This window comes from Haliotis cracherodii, unplaced genomic scaffold (genome assembly GCF_022045235.1).
Source record: "Haliotis cracherodii isolate W230 unplaced genomic scaffold, xgHalCrac1.p SCAF_3, whole genome shotgun sequence".
Taxonomy (NCBI): domain Eukaryota; kingdom Metazoa; phylum Mollusca; class Gastropoda; order Lepetellida; family Haliotidae; genus Haliotis; species Haliotis cracherodii.
Window position 1 is genome coordinate 3,605,572 of NW_027266286.1, and position 23,492 is coordinate 3,629,063.

A 23,492-nucleotide genomic window follows, 5' to 3' on the forward strand; every position below is an offset into this window, starting at 1 on the left:
AATACAAGCCACAAAACCTTTGCCATTATCATAAGAAATCTCTCTTGATAGCAATGCACTGTCCACGATTCCGGCTAAATCATGAGAAGCGTTAATAAATCAAATAGTATCCTGCCTCACCGGTGGTACCCACCACGAACTCATGCAAAGGCAAGTCAATGGTTCACCTGAAATAAACACGGGAACATATGGTACAAGTCAAAAAAGGTAACTTACATCATTTTCGTCACTGATGTTTGGAAGTGTTCCATGTCTACCTTTTTATAAAGGTAGATCGAGTATGCTCGATTGAACCCCGACGTGACGAGCGAACGCTTTAACCACTAGGCTACCCGACCGCCCCGATCTAAATATGAAACAGAAGAGGCGGCCTCACTGGTCTCTTCTCTTTCGGCCTCGTGTGGGTAGGTAAGTGGAGGCAAGGAGATCTTTATTGAACACAATCATGCATAAGCTACTAAATCAGGTTCACTCAAGACGTCACTCACGTCAAACAAACCTTCATGTTCCCTAATTTCTCTCCGTCAGTATGTTAATCAAGGCAATAGTGGAGAAGTTGTAAGCCACGTTTCTCATTTAATCCGACCAAAGTCAGTTATATTTGTCATTTAATCCGACCAAAATCAGTCATATTTCTCATTTAATCCGACCAAAGTCAGTCATATTTCTCATTTAATCCGACCAAAGTCAGTCATATTTCTCATTTAATCCGACCAAAGTCAGTTATATTTCTCATTTAATGCGATCCAAGTAAATCATCACATTACTTTTGAAAAGGAATATACGCATATAAGTATAAATATATTTTAGAAGATGTGACTCATGTGACATTCGCGTCTTCTAGCTCTTAGCTGTTTTTCTCAAAGAAAGATCTTTTATACTTAAATGTATTATTAGCACTGAATACGTAAGTTCTATTATTAACCTGTGATCTTTGGCATCTAGTCTCTGAAACAAACATATTTTACAGAAAAAACGGTTGTTAAATTATAGTTATAAAAAAATATGATAAAAAGGAGCCCAAAGACTTTCTTCATTTTCAGATACAGCAGAGATCTAGACGTGCCAAACATTTTGACTTGCATGGGCTGTATTGGATATATTTGTTTCAGGGTCTGTATGACAGACTGTTACACCTGCCGAACTCTGAACGAAAGGTCAGAACTAGAGGTTGAGTCTAAAGCCGCTTCGTTTATATATCAGTTAGTTTATATATCAGTTATTTCATATATCAGTAAGTTTATATATCAGTACGTTTATATATCAGTACGTTTATATCAGTTGGTTTATATATCAGTTAGTTTATATATCAGTTAGTTTATATATCAGTTATTTCCTATATAAGTTAGTTTATATATCAGTTAGTTTATATATCAGTTAGTTAATATATCAGTTATGTCACTTCAGTTTGGGAGAATATTCAAAAGGTATGCAGGTCTTCTAACCCATGGCCATGGATCCGTACACATCAAAGGGAGACAACTAAACGGGGAACTAAGAGCAACGTGATGTGCTCAGTGGAACTTCAGCCTCTGGTGTATGACGTCTCTACATTACACAGATGCAGAATAGAATCAAAAGTTCTTTATTATTCCCACCGTGTGGGTTGATACTTTTCACTGAAATTCTTTATTATTCCCACTGTGTGGGTTGATACATTTCACTGATTTTTTTTTATAACTGACGCGACACAGGCCAATCTTCGGGGCCCGTACGATAAACGGTATCCATTAAAGTGCGTGTATACAAATAACATTGTTTTCTCATTCCGTTAGGTTTTGTTTATACAGTAGTCAACCTGGTCAAGTGATGTATTTTCTGATCCTACAGACTATAGTATTCAGTGACCACTTTAAAAAATATTGTTTTGCAACCCAATTTCCTCAAAGCCACGTGTTTGTGATATGCAGCTGTGATTAAGTGTGACTACTGGGAATAAAGGTTTTCACCCATGTTTGAAAGTGGCTAAAATGAAACGAACAAAAAGTGGTTATTCGATGGTGATGTTCCACACTTGTGTTTTGGACCTTAAGTTTGCAGTGATTCGGGGACTGTTGCCAGTCTAGTAACGTTTTGATAACGTTTCTATGATTTCCAATTTTCAAGTGAATACCTTCTTTTGGCAGTTTAGTCACACACGAGAGCCTACAGGTTATTGAGCAAAATACAATTTTAACGTTTTTCATATTTAGAATATTATTTAAAAAATCAATTTTACTTCTCTGAAATTTAACTTACTGCTGGTTTAATGTGAAGGCGGGAATAAATATTAATTTTTTAGAAATATTTTCTGCATATTTGTCATCTTAGTGCACGTGGTTCTTCGTCACAACGTCACGTGCTGAACGTGCATCTAGCCCTTCTCGCGGGCCTCCGGGGCAGTGGTCAGCTGTAAACACGCAGGTCAAGCAGGTTAATGAGGCAATTAGCGGACTCCCAGGTCCTTCCTCCCTCTTGGCGAGCTGTCATTTACTGGACACGTGAAAAAAACACCCTTGTTATTTGACCTGAAAGACTTTCATCGGAAGTGCAATGTCTTTTTTGACATACTTATTTGGCATAATCACTCTCGGACACGACCACTTTAAGTGGAGACATTCATTATCTAAACACTGATGACCAAGCTATGCGTATATATGTCTGTGCATGTTAAAGCGCTGGAGTTAGGATAGTTCTACACAGTATTTAAGCTCCTACGATTGTCGTTAGTCTATATGACAATATGGGAGTTACGGTCGTCTTAACGCTAATATAGGAACCGAGGACCCTAACAAAGCTATCAAAAAGTATTGTGCCCATTTTAAATCTATGTTAGAGGAGGACAGCCTTTTGTGAAACGGGGCCAAGACATTGTGCAGCACCAAACCTAAAGATCAGGGAACGACGCCACTGTGAATAAAGCAATCTCAGCACTAAGTATGCCTTAACGCTATGTTAAGTATGGTCGTCTCGATCGACATTGTGCTAAACCCGCTTTGTGGACGTCACCCTAAGCCCATATAGGAGTTTCCACACTTTTCGAGGACTGCAATTACGACGTCGTAGCACTAAGATCGCTTTGTGGAGGGGTCCTAGTACGCAACAGTCAATCTATAATAGGTCCTTGTATCACATATATATCGTTAACGTCAACGTACCATTATCGATATTTGACTGACGTTAACATTACTTGCAAGTATATATATTTGATTTAATTTTATCATACATATAGACATATAACCTTATCACAATAGTCATAAAATCCATACATTCAAAGGTAACAGTGAAGATCCATACATATTATTAATATATATCTGTTACAAACAAAAGAAAAACTTAATCATTAAGTGGAACTTGTAGATGTCCGTTATATCCGTGCCTCTGTTTGCCATACCCATGTATCAAGGAAATGGCCCAAGACGCTTAAATTCACTGGGCAGAATTGCGTCCCTGAAGAGCACAGTTATCGAAACCCAAGGACAGGATCCGATTTTAACCCTTGGTTCTCCCTGAAGGATCAGACTGGTTGATGTATGCCATCATATTATAATTAAGTAGATCGATGCTCATGATGTCATTCACTGGATTGTCTGATCCATTCTCATTTTATTACAGGCCGCCGTCATATGGCTAGAATAATGCCGAGTGCGACAACAAAGAAAAAAATTATGATATAAGACAATATGTCAAATATATATTTTCTCCATTCCGATAACAAGTTGAAACACGAGCAATAGGGTGCACTACAATCTGATTGGTTGAAAAACGTTGTTAAAAACTATTGAATTCCTGAAATATTTCGAACTTTTAACTGCGTGTGTATACTTAAACAAATTCAACCCAAAACTTAAAACTTTTCACGTTCGATTCTTTTAAATATTTTTTTCCATATATTTTTTTCTATAACTGTTAACTTAGAACATGTTCATGTCTTCGTACGCAAAACCCGATTAAATGCTTTGTTTCAAGTCATGATAAGTTTGCAGATAATTCAGAAAGCGGTGACTTGATGCCCGATAACAACGGCTCTACATATAAAGAGGCGGGCGCAGCCTTAACATTCTAAATCATTCATTGTCTGCAGTTATTCGTTTTCTGCGCTCAGTAGGCATGTGATTGTCTCAGCGAGGAAGGATGCGTGTGATTCTCTGGGGCAAATGTAACGTAATTAACTTTGATTACAATATTAGCCCCAAACCTCTATCTAGATGAAAAGATCGCGTTGTTTATAACTGCAATATTGCGACAATTTGCATCCTGCAATTCGCACTCTAGAAGTCTGGTGGCATCGTTAGTGTGGTTGTTTATAAGCATATTACCACTGCCGGAAGTAGTGAGGCAAGTTTGTTTGGGATGGTCATGTCGATAAACATATGTTATCACGATAATCTTCTGGCGTTGTAAATATTAAGCTAATAGACACCATTAGGAGCTTTAAAAGATAATAGACAAGGTGTTCGTGTAATAAATTGTATAATTACACGTGTCATGCGTTTGACAGTAATTCCGTTTCAGACAAACTTTTGGGATTAATTGTCATTCCGTTCATTCGTTTCTTCGTTTCACCCGTCAGATTTTCGATCCACCCAAACGTAAATCATCTTATTTCTCGCAGTTTGCCCATGGCTAGATACTTAACATGATAAACTGGCGGGATCCAACAGTGGAGTGAATGTTGTTTTACGTTAGCAATGTTCCAGCTATGTTTAAAAACATGGGCCTAAAACATGGGCAGGTGAACCAGTGGTTGATCGCGTAGCTGGGCAGTGAATGTGCAAGATGGACGATCACGCTTCGGGAGTGAGACGTTTATTCGTCAGTGTAAGAACATCAAATATTTTACACACTGAAACATATTAAAGGAATAATAAAAATATTTACTGCACACATAATCCAGTCTTCATCACAGTAGTACAAACCGTTTTACATAATATAGATCTTACTCCACCTCATCTCTTATGATGTGCAGTAAGCAACGGTGTAAGAGCCAAGTACATATATTTGATTAAGTGTAAAAAGATTATAAATCTCTTACAAAATACATACACATGATAAATAGGTACTAGGTTATTCTGAACATATTATATACTTAACTAATAACGCAATTAATTCACATGACATGAATTTACAGGCGTGACACATTCAATGTGTTACACAAATATAAAACCTATACAGTCCATATACATGACACTGTGTGCCTACCCCGTGGGTGAGACGAGGATGTCTTCCAGGTTATAGAAGCGCAGCTATCCAGAGGAATACAGCGAGACTATATACATGCACTTTAAAGTATTACCCCCGTATATTACAGACAGTATATCATACATAATTAATCACGAATGATTTAGACCATAGCCTATTTCTTAAAACAACACTTACTCTGATGTTAGAGGTTAAAGCGTTCGCTTGTAACGCGATTCCCAACATGGGCACAATGTGTGAAGCTCAGGCCTATGCCCCCGCCGTGATATTGCTGGAATATTGCTTAAACTGGCGTAAAACTATACTCACTCACTCACTCACTACAGTAGCTAGGATGTATAATTTTATTATCTTCATTTGCATTTAATTATTTTATTTTATTTCCTTTCCTTGTCCCTTCTCAATGGTGTATATTAAGCTAAGTTATGTATTTATACTTATATACCTTATGTGTATGTAGGGATAAATGTACGTTTACTTATTAGTGTAAGTTTTAAACATGTGCGTGTGCGTACATATGCTTGCTTCTCACAATTTGAAGTTTTTACCAAGAATTATTCTTGACTTTACTGTCTCCCATAGCCCCTTTGTACATGTGTTTTAATGCGTCATGCTCCGCTGAGTTTTGTCTTCTTAATGTACAAATGGTGAGACACAAATAAACTACTTTGACTGAATGTAACGGGACCTCTCCTGCCCCGGAGTATTCTCAAGGGGTATCAATGTCAGTAACTTCTCCTAGTGCCTACAGTGCACATTTCCTACAATATTATCAAACCATCTTCATGGTTCAGGGCACATAACAGCAAAACCTTCATCCCTATACGGTAACTTATCCACGCAATGCCTTTCTCAACAAACAAGGAATAGTTTTATGGTATATTTAGTGGACATTTTTTAACATAATACAAATTTATAAAAAATATAATGTAAAATAATTATAACTGACATAATTTAAAATGATATAATATTATAGTTCACATTCGTGAAACTGGTTGAGTAAATTATACAGCTCATCTTTGGACTTTTTGTATTTTATATATTATTTGATATTGTAAAACATTTGACAATTGTAAAATCCTTACAATGAAAATGAATACATTTTAACACTGAAATTTAAAATGGTAAAATCATTGCCATACTCAGTTATCACTGACACTGACAAATATTAGACACTGTTTGCGGACATTGATCACAATATTAGATTTACAGTTCTCACTCAGTCCAGTTTTAGCAGTCGTTCAGCTCCATGAAGGTACTGGAGTGGGCACCACACGCATCTATAGATGTGCCAGGTGGCTGACGAGACGTTGCTCCAGCTAAATCTCTTACCAGGTTTGGAGTTCCTCTTATTCTTGTTCTGTCTTGTCCATGATTGGCTTGGTCACCGGCTGCTCATGAGATTCAGATAACAATAGCAGGACTATGAACACAACTCGTTTTTTTTCATCTACTCGGTGTTGAGAGGAAATATATAAACAACACATTGTCTCAAAAAACTCACAAGTTTGCCAACAGAGAGTTAAGTTACAATAACATACTAAATACTTTGGACAAGTCCACAATTAATATCAGTGATGCATTATTCATAGTGTAAGCAAAGGGCACCAAAAACCAGCTTTACTGTAGGCGATCGGCACTGTAGGCAAATAGAGATGATTCGTATCTATCCAGATAGGTTGTCCTAGACTTATACAACAATACCAGCACCCGTAAAGATCCGGGTAGAGAATAGGCCTTCAGCAACCCATGCGACTAACGGCATCGGGAGGTCAGACTCGATGACTTGGTTGATGCATGTCATCGTATCGATGTTCATGATATCAATTACTGGGTTCTCTGGTCTAGACGCGATTATTTACAGACCGCCGTCATATAGCTGGAATATTGCTGAGCGCGGCGTTAAACAACAAACAAACAAACAAACTTCAACATCAGAGTTCTTCATGTTATCTGTTGTATCTTGACGCCCATCTGCACTTTCACATCTGTCTGCACACACGTAAAAACAAGGTGCTGCTGAAATTCACCGATGCACTTTGTTATTGCAATGTCCAGAGACATTATGTGCCTGGGGATGTGTACGCTTAATATAAAATGGTACGTAAAGCCTAACACCGCTTATCTGATAAGAAAATGAACACGAAATGCATTCGGCACTGTTCACAAAACATCCAGATATTAATTTTCCACAAAAAAGGTTGGACGAGGTTGTCTTGATTACACATGGCACTAAATACATTATAATATATATATAGAATCTGTTGTATACGAAATTCTAATCTTTTCCCCCGTCTCCAAACATTCCTTGTCGCTTAATTAAATCTACATTTCAATGAAGTATTATAATAGTAGAAGATCGCACGGCTGTTCCCTTTACCTCCTACTTCTATATCTGAACGCTTCTGTCATATCATGTTTTGGACTGATCCCATTACTTCCTTGTGAATTTTTTTATTGTCTTTTTTCTTCTTCTTCCGCAGTCGAAAGGGCCCCAGACGTTGAAGCCGTCTCACGTCCCCGAGGGAGACGAAGAGATTATTAGTCACACGGAATCGCATTGCCACCAAGCGCGTCTTTGAAACTCGCTGAACTCCGTCAAAAACCAAACCAGGAGGAACAATTAAATGCCCTGCGGAAACGAGGAACGCCGCCATGAAAAACGTATGGCAGACGATTCCGACCAGCCTGGGACCGCAAACATCGGAGTTGTGCAACCGCGATCAGTCAAACAATAAAGAACGGAGATCCGAATAAATCCGAGCGGTTCGGCCATCATCGGTCACACTCGAGTAGACTCGTAGACCCCATGCAGAGCAAACATGTGGACGTTACGGGAATTGTGAAATTTATGACACAATTAATTCATCGCGCTTAGTAAGCTGCAATAATGGTAATCGGGTAATATGGTGGTTTTTTATTTCATGATGGTTTTTAATCTTTGTTTACAATGTTTTACGAAAAAATAAAATGAGTCCATTCATATCCGATCATGTGTTTTGACGTTGAACGAGTAGACATCTCGGGTACTAGGTGTGTTTTGGCGCCGTGATTGAACAAAAGGATCATAATTGACGCACGTGCGTTACATGCTCTGTGGATTTCAAATATGTTTTGTCGTCGTGGCAAATATTTCCATCCTAACGAGAGAGGATTAAAAGTAAAGCTCACAATAATACATTTTACCTCGAAAATAAATTTGAATCCCAACAGATGTGACTTAAAATACATTTGCGGATTTAGCGCGTGTGTGCCATTACTAGGTAATATACAATTTACAAAAAAACATAGAAAATAAATTACTTTATTCTTGAGCACCTAACAAACACGTGCAAATGTTAAATTTTCACAATAAAAACAGTTCAGTTGTAACTTGATAAATGAGGCTTTAAATCAAAATGTACATTTTATCAGATTTCTAGAGCCTTTCATTATGCAGTTGTTTCACGTTCTCTGCGTTTAATGGCCCCTGCAGCAGCTGACTCCCCGGCAGATCTACTGGCCATGGCATGCAACACGGGGATCGTCAGACAACAACAATATCCGGAAATCTGGAAATGAGAAATATTTTGACTTTTCAAATATATATACGGTTGAATCATGAAAACGGTTGAAGCTGAGAAGAATGTTCTTATGTAAAGTTTGTTTATTTCGTTTTTGGTTTGTCATTGTTTCTTCTTTTACAACGTCGATACGGGTTTGTATCTTCTACTACCCGAAATTTACTTTCAAAAAATGTATATCTTATATATACATATTTACTTGAGTAATAAACTGAGCGGCAAAAGAAAATATACCTAGCGTGGGTTTTTTAAATTGAAAATTGCTCACTCCTGCAACAGTTTGTAAAAAGTAATCTGTGGCTGGGTAAATTCGTTTAAATAAAACAGCTCAATGAAGACTGGGGTAAGAAATGAATTTGCAACTACATGACCCCCACCATGTTTGAAATGTTGCAGAATTGTGCCGTTAGAGCAAATTTATTGATTTTTTCATAACATGTCTGAGGTACCAATCATCATCAATTGTGTTTTATGCGAAATCTGTTGGGGCTTTTTTTGTATGCGAATACTAAGTAGTTATTTTTTCCAGCTAAAGATAAAAAAACTTATTTATTTAATTTAATTTAATATTTTTGAAGTTCAAAGCTATGAGCCTAAATATTTTAAGAATTCGAAACACACACAATTTAATTTTGTGGCCGGAAACTTCTATATTTTTTAACAGTCTGATGCATAATTATTTTTTTTAATTTTTGGAGGGGACAATTCATTTTTTTCCATTTATTTTTCACTCACTTAAATACCAGGAACCAGCTTAAGACAGGGTTATTCTACTGACCATATAATGTACATTACATTCTATAGTACAGAAAGTTCTAAGCAAAATAAATGCAAACTTTGTCTGTTTTTAGTAGATTTTTAAGAACGTTTTCGATTTAGTAAATCGGGATATGTTATGACTTTTTTGTCTGAAAGATAAAGTGCTGAACGCTTTAAGAAGTAATAAACACTCATAAATGTGTTTAATCTTGTGAAAGAACAACCGTAAATGTTCCAAGATATTTGACTGCGCAAATGGTTTATGTCAAAGATGTACCTTTCTCATTGTTCATAAGTGATTTGTCAAAAGAAGTTATTCCTAATGACAAATTATTCCTAATTTCCTGATGCGTTAGAAATATGTGATATATTACAAATGCTGTTACAGACAGACAGACAGACAGACAGACAGACAGCCCCAAATGCTATTACAGACGCAATTAAATATTCTTGAAACTCAATCCGATAAGTGGAACTTGAAATATTGGATAAAACAGTAAAAAACTGTATTTAAACGGGCAGGTCCGTTTTCGACAAAGGATTTTTGACATTACAAAGGTAAGTTTATTGAAACTGTGTCCAGTTACAGATATTTTCGTTTACTCTTTAATTTTTCAGGAAACGTTAGACTCAGCCAATAAGGGGATAAGACCTTTTTTTAATTCATTAGAAACTTTAAGTAAAATTGACATTGTTTCGAAAACGGTATTTTCAAAAGATATTTTATGCGCAAATACAGCTAATTCTCTCACAAACTGATCCATCTGCTAGCGTGTAAGGTTTCTTAATGTCGGATTGCAAACTCCTAATGCTATAGCATATGGAGAAACAGGTCGCTTTCCGATTTATGTAAACTTTCTCCTTAGAACAATAAACTATTGGCTCACAGTATCATATGTACGAATACAGATTACCCGAAAAGGCACCCAGCACGTTAGCGTGTGTAGATAACTATGGATGAGACACATGGGACTCTAATATTTGGTCATAACCTTTTTTCTCATGGTTTTGGATTTTTCTGGGTATCTCAAACGGATGGCAATCAAATGTCCTTTCTACACATAAAACATATTTAAGGATGCATATGTCATATATATATTTTTTCAAAACTGTCACTCACTCGTAAATTCAAGTCCACGTTAATATTAAGAAAAAGAATTTAAGAATTTATTAGCACCAGAGAAATATGTCTCAGTCTAGTCTGTCGGCAAGTTAAGAAACATTCTCTTAAGATTTAGAGCGGATCTTTTAAAATGGAAAACAAAGACGGGAAATATTTGGCAATAATTGATAGACCACTGAGAATATGTCCAGTTTGCAATTACGACATAGAGGATGAATTCCACTTTCTATTTATTTCTTCATATTAAAGTTTTGGACATATCCCAGTATATATACCATTAAGTCAGGTTTTGGTACTAAGAATGAACGTTTATTAAAAGATGTACCATATTACTTATTACATATACTTATGAAAAAAAATTAATTGTTATAAACTTACAATGTCCTTGTGTTTGTGTTTCTGTATGAATGTATGGTATAATGTTGACATATATTTTTATCTTTCTACTTCCTCCTGATCTTCCTTTTCTTTCTCTTCTTCTTCCTCTTCTTTCTCTACTTTCCCTTCCTCTTCTTTTTTTCTTTCTCTTCTTCTTTCTCTAGTTCCTCTTCTTCGTCTTTCTCTGCTTTCTCTTCTTCTTTCTCTACTTCCTCTTTCTCTACTTCCTCTTCTTCGTCTTTTTCTACTTCTTTTCCCTACTTCTTCTTCTTCCTCTTCCTCTTCTTTCTCTACTTCCTCTTCTTCTGTCTCTTCTTTCTCGTCCTCTTCTTTCTCGACTCCCTCTTCCTCTTCTTTTTTTCCTCTTCTTCTCTACTTCCTATTCTTCTTTCTCTACTTCCTCTACTTTTTTCTCTACTCCCTCTTCCTCTTCTTTCTCTACTTTATCGTCTTCTTGCTCTTCTTCTTTCTCTTCTTTCTCTACTCCCCCTTCCTCTTCTTTTTCTTCCTCTTCTTTCTCTACTTCCTCTTATTCTATTTTTTCTTCTTTTTCTTCCTCTTCTTTCTCTACTTTCTCTCCTTCTTTCTCTACTTCCTCTACTTCTATTTTCTCTTCTTCCTCTTCCTCTTCTTTCTCTACTTTATCTTCTTCATGCTCTTCTTCTTTCTCTTCTTTCTCTTCTTCTTTCTCTACTTCCCCTTCTTCTTCTTTCTCTACCTCCTCTTCTTTTTCTTCTTCTTTCTCTACTTTCCCGTCTTCTTTCTCTACTTCCTCTTCTTCTTTCTTTTCTTTCTCTCCTTTCTCTTCCTCTTCTTTCTCTACTTCCTCTTCCTCGTCTTCTTCTCATTCTCTTCCTCGTCTTCTTCCTTTTCTTCTTCCTTTTTGTCTTCTCTTCCCACTTACTGGAAGAATGGAAGAAAGATGACTTCCATAACAGCGTTTGCGCATCCCGCTTGTGATGACGTTTAGTACAACACGGTTTGGTGCCGTCAGACATATCCAACATCGACAAGAAGCAGAATCACCAGAATTATTACTCAAACAGGTACCGAAAATTCTGCACTTATGGACATTATTTTTATTTCTTTTCACAGGCAGCGACAAAAGTCCTTGATAAACATCTCGGGAACGACCGAAAAGATGCGAGACTGTTCGACTGTCTGTCTCGTTCTCAACTGCGTGATCAATCAGGGCTAGTCTATTGGCTGACGCGAACCCACGCGACATATGGCAAGCGTAGACTTACATTCTGTTGAGTAATCAGTTGTTAATTTGAGACCATCTGGGGTCATTACCGATGATGTCGCGACCGGCCCGATGTAGTTCTAGTTGCCGCGACAGCAGGCCTGAATGTACCTTCTCGTGACGCTCAATTTCAGCAAAAAACTAAACTGGTTCCACTGTTTGTTTGCGCAGGTAACAAGGGCACAGTCAAAGCAAAAACCCGGCAAATCTCGCCGTTCCTCGTGTGATTGTATTTCACACAGAGAGTACACTCTCTATTCTAACCTAATCGTGCATATATATCCACTGTGATGAATGGGTTAGCCACGTCTCTTGTATCAACTATTTGAAGACCTTGCACACCCGAGTGACGAGTCGCTCTACTACTGTTCCCTTTAAAAGACCCATATTAACTATTAGGGGCGGTGAAATAGGGACCAACGTCGCTCATAAAGACGTTCATGCACGTGCATATGTGGTCTGTGTTGTATTTTGGGGTTCTATTTTTAACCATTCTATTTTCGATCAAATTTGACCATTCGTCGCCACTCGCCCCTTTCTGTAACCTGCAATACTGCTTGTCCAAGAATTACACGAGTTGATGAAACTTGACGTCGCTCATCTTCCTCTCTGGCATGTTGGTGACCCGTGAAGTTCCGGGGTAAAACCCTATGCTTGCCATAAAAGGCGACTATGCTTGCCGTAAAAGGCAACTAACGGGATCGGGTGGTCAGACTCGCTGACATGGTTGATGCATGTCATCGTATCCCAATTGCGTGGATCGATGTACATGATGTCAATCACTGGATTGTCTAGACCAGACTCGATTATTTACAGACCGCCGTCACATAGCTGGATTATTGCTGAGTGCGGCGTAAAACAACAAACAAACAAAAAGCATGTTGGTCCACTCGATACGGCATTACTTGGTACCCCGAAACACAAGTGTCAAAACGTGTGGTATCATCCTCGCCAAGTGACTTAGTTCAAATGTGCCTCTGTTCACCCAGCAAGAAATTGGCACCCGATATTTTAGGTGGATGTAAAATACCTCTAGCGCCCGTAGCCAGCTTGGGTTATATAATCCCCATGGAGTTGAGAATGATAAATGGAATACAAACGGATCCACTGGTCAAGGAACAAATAAAACCTCATTTGAGCAGATACTTGTACCTGGATGCCTGCGGTACAATGTAATACACGATACAATACAATACACGATACAATGTAATACACGATACAATACAATACACGATACAATACAATACACGATACAATACAATACACAATACAATACGATACACTATACAATACAATGCACGATACAATACAATAAATATATAATATACAATACAATACAATAGACGATACAATACAATATATAATATTTAATACACAATACAATACAATAGACAATACAATACAATAGACAATACAATATAATATAATTAATCGGTGAACACCACTAAATGCTTCCAAAGCTTTTTTAAAATAAATATTCAAGTTAATTTACTTCAATCAGCCAATACAGCCTTAGGTATTTTGGTTGACAGTGACAGATTGAAGTTTAAACTTCAGTGTTTCGTCATCACATCTCCGTGTGTGTGTAGCTAACTTGTTAAAGACGTCACGTTCCATGTGACCACACATACCACTAGTAAACATCCACCTCGCGATATGTGTTACATCCCACCCAGACAAAGGCTAACCTGTGTACATAGTTCCGGTTCATGGCGGTAATAGGCATCCTGTGTGGTTGGTGATTAATGTATGTGTCGGCAAAACACAACGGATACATCACCAGTTTCGAAATCTATGACAGACACATCGGGGACAAAATGCAACTTTGAAAGTTAAAAATACCACACGCATAGACTCACAGACACAAACACGACCCTGTCAAAAGGCTGCATTCAAAGATCGAATAAGATACTTTCCTAGGCCTAACCCAAATAACGTAATTAATTCTGCTGTAAATCCGACCGGGCCAGAACCTTTTTCATTTTTTAAGGATTTCGCAGCAAGTTGTTTTTCCTCATAACTGAGTTCCCCTTCTGCTTTCGCAGCTGTATTGTCTAAAAGTTTAGAGATGTGAAATGTACCTGACAGATTGTTTAGATCAATATTTCAAACTTTTTGTTTAGTGTAGAGTTTTTTGTAGAATAATCTCACTTTATTCTGAATCTCGTTTTCATATTTCCACTAACAGTTTCAACGCGCATGTATGCTTTGTTTGTGACATTCCTTGCTTCCGGGTTTGAGAAATGTTTAAATAGTTTGTCCCCCATTTCCAGCCAGAACGCTTTTGATCTTATTTACATTCCCTTTGGTTTAACCCGACGTAGTTCTTCAAGTTTTCCATTAATCAGTTCAATTTCAATTACGAAGTGCTTGTTTACTTTTTCATTAGGTTCATTATCAAGTAGACCGCCTCTGTCGTCTAGTGGTAGAGTGTCCGCTCGGGGAGAGAAAGGTCCTGAGTTCGATCCCCGGCCGCGTCATACCAATAGACGTTAAAAGATTGTACTTGTTGTTACCCTGTCTGACGCTCGGCATAAAGGGACTAAAACAAGGACTGGTCGGCTCGGAGTCAGTATGCTGTGTCTGAGTGGGGTATTCATGTTAAACATCAGTCCGGACGAGCACACACACACACACACACACACACACACACACACACACACACACACACACACACACACACACACACACACACACACACACACACACACACACACATACATACATACATACATACAAACAAACACACAAACACACACACGCTATATAAGAGTAATAATCTTAAGCGCAACGTTAAACACAATTTCATCTTAAGTTTTACCACTGTAAACAAACAAAGACGTCAGGGCTAATCCTTAGGGATGCAACTCAGCACAGTGAATTCCTAAAACATCTGATTGCTAATTATGAATTCATCCTCCTCACCATTTTCCACATTATTGTACTGTTCTTTTGTTTCCATGACGTTTCTGATAGTTTTGACACATTCCGGATCTCGTAAAAGATCATTATTAAATTTCCAAAAGCTTTTCCCTCGCTAGCCTGATAGTTTGAGAGTTATCCAAATAGATGAGTGGTCGGATTTAAAACTAGGTTCTATTTCACATTTTACAAAAGAAAATTATGGGATTAGGTTGCCGCCAAGTAGGTCTCTGATGGATTAAAATCTCTCCAGGAATCTATTAAATCAAAGTCTTCCTGGAGTATAGTATGAGCATGAATGACATCAGCCACGATGTGCTCACAGATCAAGGTTGGTTTTCTTTTCTTTTGTTTGTTTGTTTCTTGTTTAACGCCGCACTCAGCCATATTCCAGCTATATGACAGCTGCCTGTAAATAATCAAGTCTGGACCAGACAAATAAGTGATTGACATCATGAGCATCGATATGATCGAGAAAATGCAGTGTTGCTAGCGATGTTGAATGCGATATGGGCCTTGTCGAAACCTAGTTCTTTTCTCCAGATCAGAAGTCAATCTTCCATCAATTATTTCTACCTTTATCAACATCTGACACATTTCAAAGGTTAAAGGAAACTGTCATTGCCTCCCATCGAAAGGTTACAAAATGCTTCATTAAGTATTTACAGATAAATATTAATACATTAATAGGGCCTATGCTCAAATAAGAGAAGTATTATTGAATTTGATTCACATATATTGTAACCCCAGACTAGCGTTTAAATGTAGGTTCGTAGTCACGGGGTGGCACGTGGGCCTGTTAACAGCGCACGTGTCACAATCAGGCGAAGTTAAGCAACGGTGGCGGATAGTAGGTGGATGGGTAACTGTGTGCAGCAAGCTTCACTCCTGAGTGTTTCAACGGCTTCGGTCCTGCCCACACTGAAGCATATGCAGCACGTGTGGTGACTCCTTGGTCATGTGACTTTGTTCGAAATAAGCCTCTGTTTACCCAGCAGTGAATGGGTACCCGGTAGAATGAGATGGTAAAGTGGCTGTTCACCTTCTAGTGCCTAAAAGGCAGATTTGGTTGTATTATCTAGGGAGCTGAGAATGATCCATTGATCCTTTGAATGGAGTAATAATATTGTTTAGAGCTGCAGGGCAGATTTCCAACTTGGAAGTCAGACCTTCATAAATGCATTCTTCCATATTATATTATTATAAGACAGTATGTCGCTTTAAAGACCGCCAGGTCACCCTTGCCCCAACCTCACCTACCAATATTGTCCACAGAAATATATATTTTATTAAAAAAACATCGTCAATAATTGTCTCAAATGAGCTGAGAGATTGTTCTTGGTATCTTTTCTTATGCTCCATTTAGGGCGGTGTGGTAGTAATGTTATTAAAGCGTTTGCTCGTCACGCCGAAGGACCCAGTTCAATTCCCAACGTGGTGAAATGTGTGAAACATTTCGTGTGTCCCCCGCCATCATGTTCAAGTCATTTTGATGAAAACGGCGTAACTATACTCATTCACGTTTCCCTAGTTCCATTTCTACATGCGTGTTAAACACTACCATGTTATCAAATTAAGAGGTACAATGTTATTTGGCCTTTAAGGACAAGCGGACACGAAGAGTGTCGACGTGTGAGTTGCGGCGCCCTTGTAAAATACCTGGGCAACACCTTCAAGACACGACACCCCCCGTGGAGAACGTACAGCACATGCAGTATCAACGACTGAAGATGCTAACGGTTTAAGACGTACATTGATTATACATGAACGAGAGCTTTGTTCTAGTCTCGCGAGAACACGACCTAATCAGCGTCTAACGCCGAGGGTAATGAGAGTTACCTGTTGGGTAATCATTCCCCACCAAGAGCATGATGGGAACGCTGTGCAGTGTGCATCTGTGACGCCGGTGTGCGTGTGGACGTTCACCTGCATGGCGCTGATTGCACATTCATGCAACATTTACGCACCTGTCTGCAAGAAGGCAAGCGATAGCACAGCACCTTGCATCAGTCGCCACGTTATCAAATGGATACATCAATTTCTCTTTTAAATTTATTAAAAAATATATAATGATATTTTAAGATGCATCACATCTGTCCTCTTCCTTTTCATAACGGTTACGAACCACGTGATTTAACGTCGGCCTCACCCCACCCGTCTCCACCAACTACGACATGTGTCGGACTCACAATGCTTTCAGGGAGACTCGGGTTTTTTAACGTTTGCAAATTATCGGCGTATTTTACCAAACACATTACATTTCCAATGTGTGTAAGCAAGGTTAGTCATGCGGAGAGTGGCGCGCATGTGATCAAAAGTGTGACGTAGCGATTTCGACGTACTTTTGGCGGCGATGCTGTAATTCTTTATCCAAGTCTTTCGTTTATAATCCATATCCAATGAAAAGAAACGACAGCACGATTGTGACGAAGTTTTACATTTATCAAAAAACGTGAGAAAACGTTAATTTTCTGGGCGAAGCAAATGCAGTATTCAAAGACTGGCAGCATTGTAGTACGTGTAAGTTAGCGTTGAACAAATGTCATTTGACTCAAGCATTGTGACCTAGTTCTTGTTGTTATATAGCCAGACACGCTGCTGTCGACCAGTGAGAGTTAACTATTCAAATATGCATGTACAAACGCATTCATCATTCAGATGGGGAAACGGATGGCAATTCGCTGTGCAGAGTTGCGTCCCTTGGTCGTGCCAGGAAACTATGATCATTGGCTCGAATCCCGGATTGCCCTGGTCTGTCCAGGTTTGTCAGCCGTACTCAGAGGTTTTGCCAAAGTGGTAAACGTCTTAGACTTGCATCACTTCGAGCATTTAAGACATCAAGATGACCCGCCGTGGTGTCACTGAAATACTGTTAAAAGCAGAGTTAAACACCCATACACTCTCACTCATTCAGACAGCCATTTTCACTCACTCACTCACTCACTCATTCACCCCAACGCACACTTTAACTCACTCACTCACTCACTCGTCCACCCAATCTCATTAAAATCATAACTTAGTTCTCGCTATGCTAAACAAAGATCTGAGGTCATCCCATTAAGGGTCACGTCAGAACGACCTTTCATCCAACCAATCTGAGCGTCGCTTACCAGATCACGAAAGTGACAGTTGGAATGTGTTTTCTTATCATGAAACCACGAAATATTTAACACGGGGTATTCCGAACGACAGTTACGGATTTTATGAATATATCCATACAATCTAGGCCATCTATAAGCCATTCCAGAATGCAGAATGTTCTTCTTATCAGTTTTATTTTTTTTTAATCGAGAATACGTCAAAATATGTTTCGAGGCGTAGTCGCCAGTTTGAAACTAGTGTCGTAGAAAGCTCGAGAAAGCTGCCTTCTGATTGACTAATGTCGATTTCTTGTTAGTCATTTCATTGGTCGGTAGTATCGTTCTGACGTGACCCGTAATGGGATGTCCTCAGATCTTTGTTTAGCGGAAGCGAAAACTAAGATCTGATTTTAATTAGATTGCTCATCCACCCACACACCCAATTTCACTCACTCACTCACTCAACGTATCCTATTTTCAAAGTTCCCTCACCTCAACGTAGTTTCGTTTCATCGTATCTTCATCTTAACGTACCCTCATTTCAACAAACCCTCATTTCGACGCCTTCTCACCTCAACGTACCCGCATCTCGGGACTCCAACGTACCCGCATCTCAACGTACCGGCATATCAGTGTATCTTCATCTCGAAACCTTCTTATCTCAACTTGTTTTGAGTTTAACGTCGTCGGTCCCAACGTATCATCCTCTCATTTCAACACTCGCAACACACCAGTCACGTCCCTACGAGTCCTCGTAACCCAGAACGGTAAGATCTCCATGTCGAAGTGCTTGGTCTCCGTCATGTGGAGGTCAGGTCCAGAAGCTGCCGTAACACGACAGTCAAGAAGATGCACAACGTGTTTACATACCAGGGCCCCGTTCCTCAAAGCGATCTTAGCACTAAGGTGATCGTAAGTCCCATACTTTAACATAGGCTTACGATCAAGGTAGCACTAAGATCGCTTTGAGGAACGGGGCCCTGGCCCTTCACAAAGCAATCTTAGCTACGACAATATTAAAGTATGGGAGTAAAAATTCTGGTAAGATAGCTTCGTTGAAGTGGACCTAGGGTGCCGTTGTACAAATCAATTTTAGCCCTAAGATGATCGTAACTCCCAAACCTTAACATAGACTCACGACAGTCGTAGCGCTAAGGTTGTTCTGTACAACGGCACCCGGGTCACGTATTATATCAAAATGAAACCATTGCAATTTACACAACCCATATGAAACTGGCACGGATCATAGATAACGTAATTTAGAGGTTACGTAAGCGGGTGTCAGTAATTATGAAAAGTGCCTGCACGTCTTTGATACAATACCAACCTCGTTATTACAAAAATATGAACGCCCGTCAGAAGATTAACGAATCGTTGCTGAATGTATCTGCTTATGTAAAGGGACAGATTCTGAATATAGCTTATAATCCAATGGTTACATGCTTTGTAAATCTGCCTTCATAAATTATTTTGATTACATCTGCCCGCGTCATCACGTAATCTCCACGCAACAGCTGGCAATGTGCTTTCTCAGTTGGTGACAAAAAACCGAGAGTGTAGAGAATGGTTTTCTTTCTCACATAGAAACTGGTAGCTTTTTCCGTGCCTTTAAATCAAACCGCTTAAAACGGCATTATTTCTTCATCCGGTGAGTCGATACCGGTGAGATGTAACATATGTCAATGTCACGGCTATCAGGGGCGATAATCGTAACTTGTTTGACAAACCCCATGACCTAACTCGTGCCCTGATCGCTGGAACCACTCAACGAGTGACCCCAGCTATAGGAGGGGGTCGAGAGTGTTAATTATGCAGTTTATCAAATTAATTTGTCTGTTTCTCCAGAGATCTCCCATTGTCCTTTTTGCTTTGTAAGTCGATCAATTCATCTCGCCGCGTCTGACGTCTCTTGTTGGCCAGTCCGAGGCTGACAAAACCCCACATCTCTCGATCGCTGAAGGCGATTACTATCGCCTAACAAATACAACGCTGTAGGAGATGTTGATTGGCGGAGTTCCTCACAATACAGTCGCATCTGCCACAGATTCGCACATATTAAAATGTTCCGTGTTTTTGACCATCACCCATTCTTGTCGTCGTAGCCATTATTGGTATTGCTTTTGGTGGCTCCTACTCATTTAAGATATGAATTACGGCGGTCAAAGAAAACTTCTTTCAAGAAAAGCATGGAGTATCGGGGAAGTATGGCACTGACAAATGATCCCTCTATTTTGGCAGCAATTCAAAGAGGCCTGCATCCCTAAAGAAATTTATTAATCAGGACCGACTTAGATTATGGAATATCAGCCTATCCAATCGTGCGGTATTAATTCATTTATATTTGATAAAAAATATCACACTACATAGACGATACAAGATGAATCAAATGTAGACATATTCTGGCAAACGTGGTGCTATTAAAACATGATTTACATATAAATACAAGAATTTTTCAGGAAGCGACTAATTATATAGAACATATTTTGTCATGAAGCTAGTGTGGCACCGGATCGGAATATTGAAAAATAGTTACAATGAAATTGAACACTAAATCATTTAAAACACAGCACCATGGCTGTAATAAACAATATATTTATATAATAAAAAACAATACACATCCACATTTGCAAAAAGGTCTAAATTTTCAAGATAAGCATAATGTTGAGAAATATCGAAAGTTATGTACATAATTTTTTGGTTTGAATTTTTTTTTAAATAAACGTTATATCAATAAAACGCCACTTGACCTTATACGCCCCCGTGCGCTATGGAACAGCAAGGGGCCTGGGTTTGATCAACATACACTCCCTTGGAGTGGACCGTATGTTGTGGTAGGAAGTGGGGTGTCGCATTTACATGAATGGTAGCGCCTCAGCTGATACATTTACCGCTTAATAACTGCCGTGCAAACTGAAGTATACACTTGAGTTTTGTATTTGACTCCAAAATTACAAACGTTATCAAAGCGTTACTAGGCTGAAAACAGTCGCCGAAACACTACCATCTTAAGGTCCAAACACAACTATGATACCGGCTTCACTGGTCAGTATGTCTACCTTCTTTGAGAGGCATTTAGAAGTTGGAGTAATAAAGAAGTTGTTCATCCATATATCTTATGCTTACTTAATATGTTTACCCTTTTGTGTACATAACAGGTTTCTCAACTCAAATGTACTACACCTTAAATCTACTCAACTGTATAAACACTGTCTCCTACCTATATATATACTTGTCAACCATACTCTGCACATCACTTGCTTGATAACGGCGTTGGAACCTATACCGAAATGTGGCTCCTAATTGTAATAAAGAAGTTGTTCATCTCATCTTTACTTAGTACTCCAACTTCTAAATGCCTCTCAAAGAAGTTATGATACCTGTATCAAATACATCACCATCGAATAACCATTTCTTGTTTGTTTCATGTGTAGCCACTATCAAACATCAAACATGTGACAACATCACAGATACGTTGTATTCTCATTAACAATATTTGTGTAGGTATTGAAAAATATAGTATAATATTGCGCCGTGATAGGCCTCGCATTGAAATGACTCTGGGTGGATCAGTCGTCTTGGGCAATTCACTGTGCAGAGTTGCATCCCTAAGGATTAGCCCTGACCATACGTCTTAGTTTGTTGGGCCATTGGTTTCACAACAGTGGTCAAAGGTGAGGTGAAATGGTGTTTAACGTTGCGTTGTGTGTGTGTGTGGTGTGGTTTGGTGTGGTGTGGTGTGGTGTAGTGTGTGTGGTGTGGTGTTGTGTGGTGTGTGTGTGTACTTGTACTAGACCGGACTGATGCCGATTTTATAGTGCCCATTCAGACACAGTATACTGACTTCGAGCCGACCAGTACTTGTTTTAGCCACTTACTGTCGAGCACATGCAGGGTAACAGGTACCTATTTTAACGTCTTGTGGTATGACGCGGCCGCGGATCGTACCCCGGACCTTTTGCTTTCCGTGCGGACTCTCTACCATTAGACCATGGATGCAGTCACAGTGTCAAAGACCGGTATCATGTATTGTGAACAAATACTCTATGCATTGATTAGATTCTCACGGTAGGGATGGCGGGTCAGAAAAGTTCCCCGGTTTCTCCCGTTTGTGTCCTTGTACGGATTCCGGGTCAGAACAGGCCCCCTGTTGCTCATGCCTGTGTCCCTGTAGGGGTGGCGGGTCAGAACAGGTCCCCAGTTTCACATGCCTGTGTCTCTGTAGGGGTGGCGGGTCAGAACACGTCCCCAGTTTCACATGCCTGTGTCCCTGTAGTGGTGGCGGATCCGAATAGGTTCCTAGTTTCTCATGCCTGTGTTCCTGTAGGGCTTCCGGGTGAAAATAGGTCGCTTATTTCTCATGCTTGTGTCCCTGTAGGGGTGACGGGTCGGAATTGGTCCCCAGTACCCCATGCGTGTGTAACTGTAGGGATGGCGGGTCAGAATTGGTCCCCTGTACCCCATGCGTGTGTAACTGTAGGGATGGCGGGTCAGAATTGGTCCCTAGTTTCTCATGCCTGTGTCCCTGTAGGGATGGCGGGTCAGTATAGGTCGCTTATTTCTCATGCCTGTGTCCCGTAGAGATGGCGGGTCAGAATTGGTCCCCTGTACCCCATGCGTGTGTAACTGTAGGGATGGCGGGTCAGTATAGGTCCCTTATTTCTCATGCCTGTGTCCCGTAGAGATGGCGGGTCAGAATTGGTCCCTAGTTTCTCATGCTTGTGTCCCTTGTGGGGATGGCGGGTCAGAACTGGTCCCCAGTACCCCATGCGTGTGTAACTGTAGGGATGGCGGGCACAACTGACAACGTACACTCACTTTGTGGGACGCCGCTTCCGTTGGCTGCTCATCCTACAACATACAAATTCAATATACTTCCGGTCCTCACAGTTTCTTCTGATATTCACATTGGTGTTTATGACTAATACATCACTATGTGTCCTCTTACTCACAGGAAGTCGTGTGTGAACTATATCTATTTTGAAAACAGATACAGGACTTCCGTTGCATAGTGATAATTTTAGAATGAAACGCAGCTTGTCGCTTAAACAGAAATTGTTTTGATCTTATTGGGTTGTTCTGAAAGTGTGAATGTGTCGTGACGGCAATGAACATATGTCGTGTTGTAAATGGATTTAACCCCCTGCAACCTCGTGCTCACCGTGCCATTACAGTTCCATTCTATCCAAAGTAACATGCGATAACTCGGACAGGGCGACCAGCCTGGTCAACGCAGAAACGGC

General features: G+C 39.5%; 1 protein-coding gene and 1 pseudogene across 1 annotated transcript; one reads left to right on the forward strand and one right to left on the reverse strand.

Annotated features, from left to right (window-relative positions):
* Window positions 1-11,061: 11,061 nt before the first annotated feature.
* On the reverse strand, window positions 11,062-12,297 carry LOC139474169 (cilia- and flagella-associated protein 251-like). The gene is made up of 3 exons (XM_071257066.1): window positions 12,252-12,297; window positions 11,576-11,841; window positions 11,062-11,376 (listed from the first exon to the last, which is right to left on the reverse strand). Exons 1-3 carry the CDS (start codon window positions 12,295-12,297, stop codon window positions 11,062-11,064), a joined length of 627 nt encoding a protein of 208 aa, XP_071113167.1.
* A 10,026-nt stretch (window positions 12,298-22,323) lies between these two features.
* LOC139474172 (uncharacterized) lies at window positions 22,324-22,931 on the forward strand (annotated as a pseudogene).
* The last annotated feature ends 561 nt before the right edge of the window (window positions 22,932-23,492 follow it).

Coding starts and splice junctions, on each gene's coding strand:
- LOC139474169 (XM_071257066.1), bottom strand. CDS start 12,297: ATGACCCCAGATGGTCTCAAATTAACAACTGATTACTCAACAGAAT. Junction 11,842..12,251: donor AACTGATTACTCAACAGAAT/GTAAGTCTACGC, acceptor AATGAGAAGAAG/ACGAGGAAGAGGAAGTAGAG. Junction 11,377..11,575: donor TAGAGAAAGAAGGAGAGAAA/GTAGAGAAAGAA, acceptor AATAGGAAGTAG/AGAAGAAGAGGAAAAAAAGA.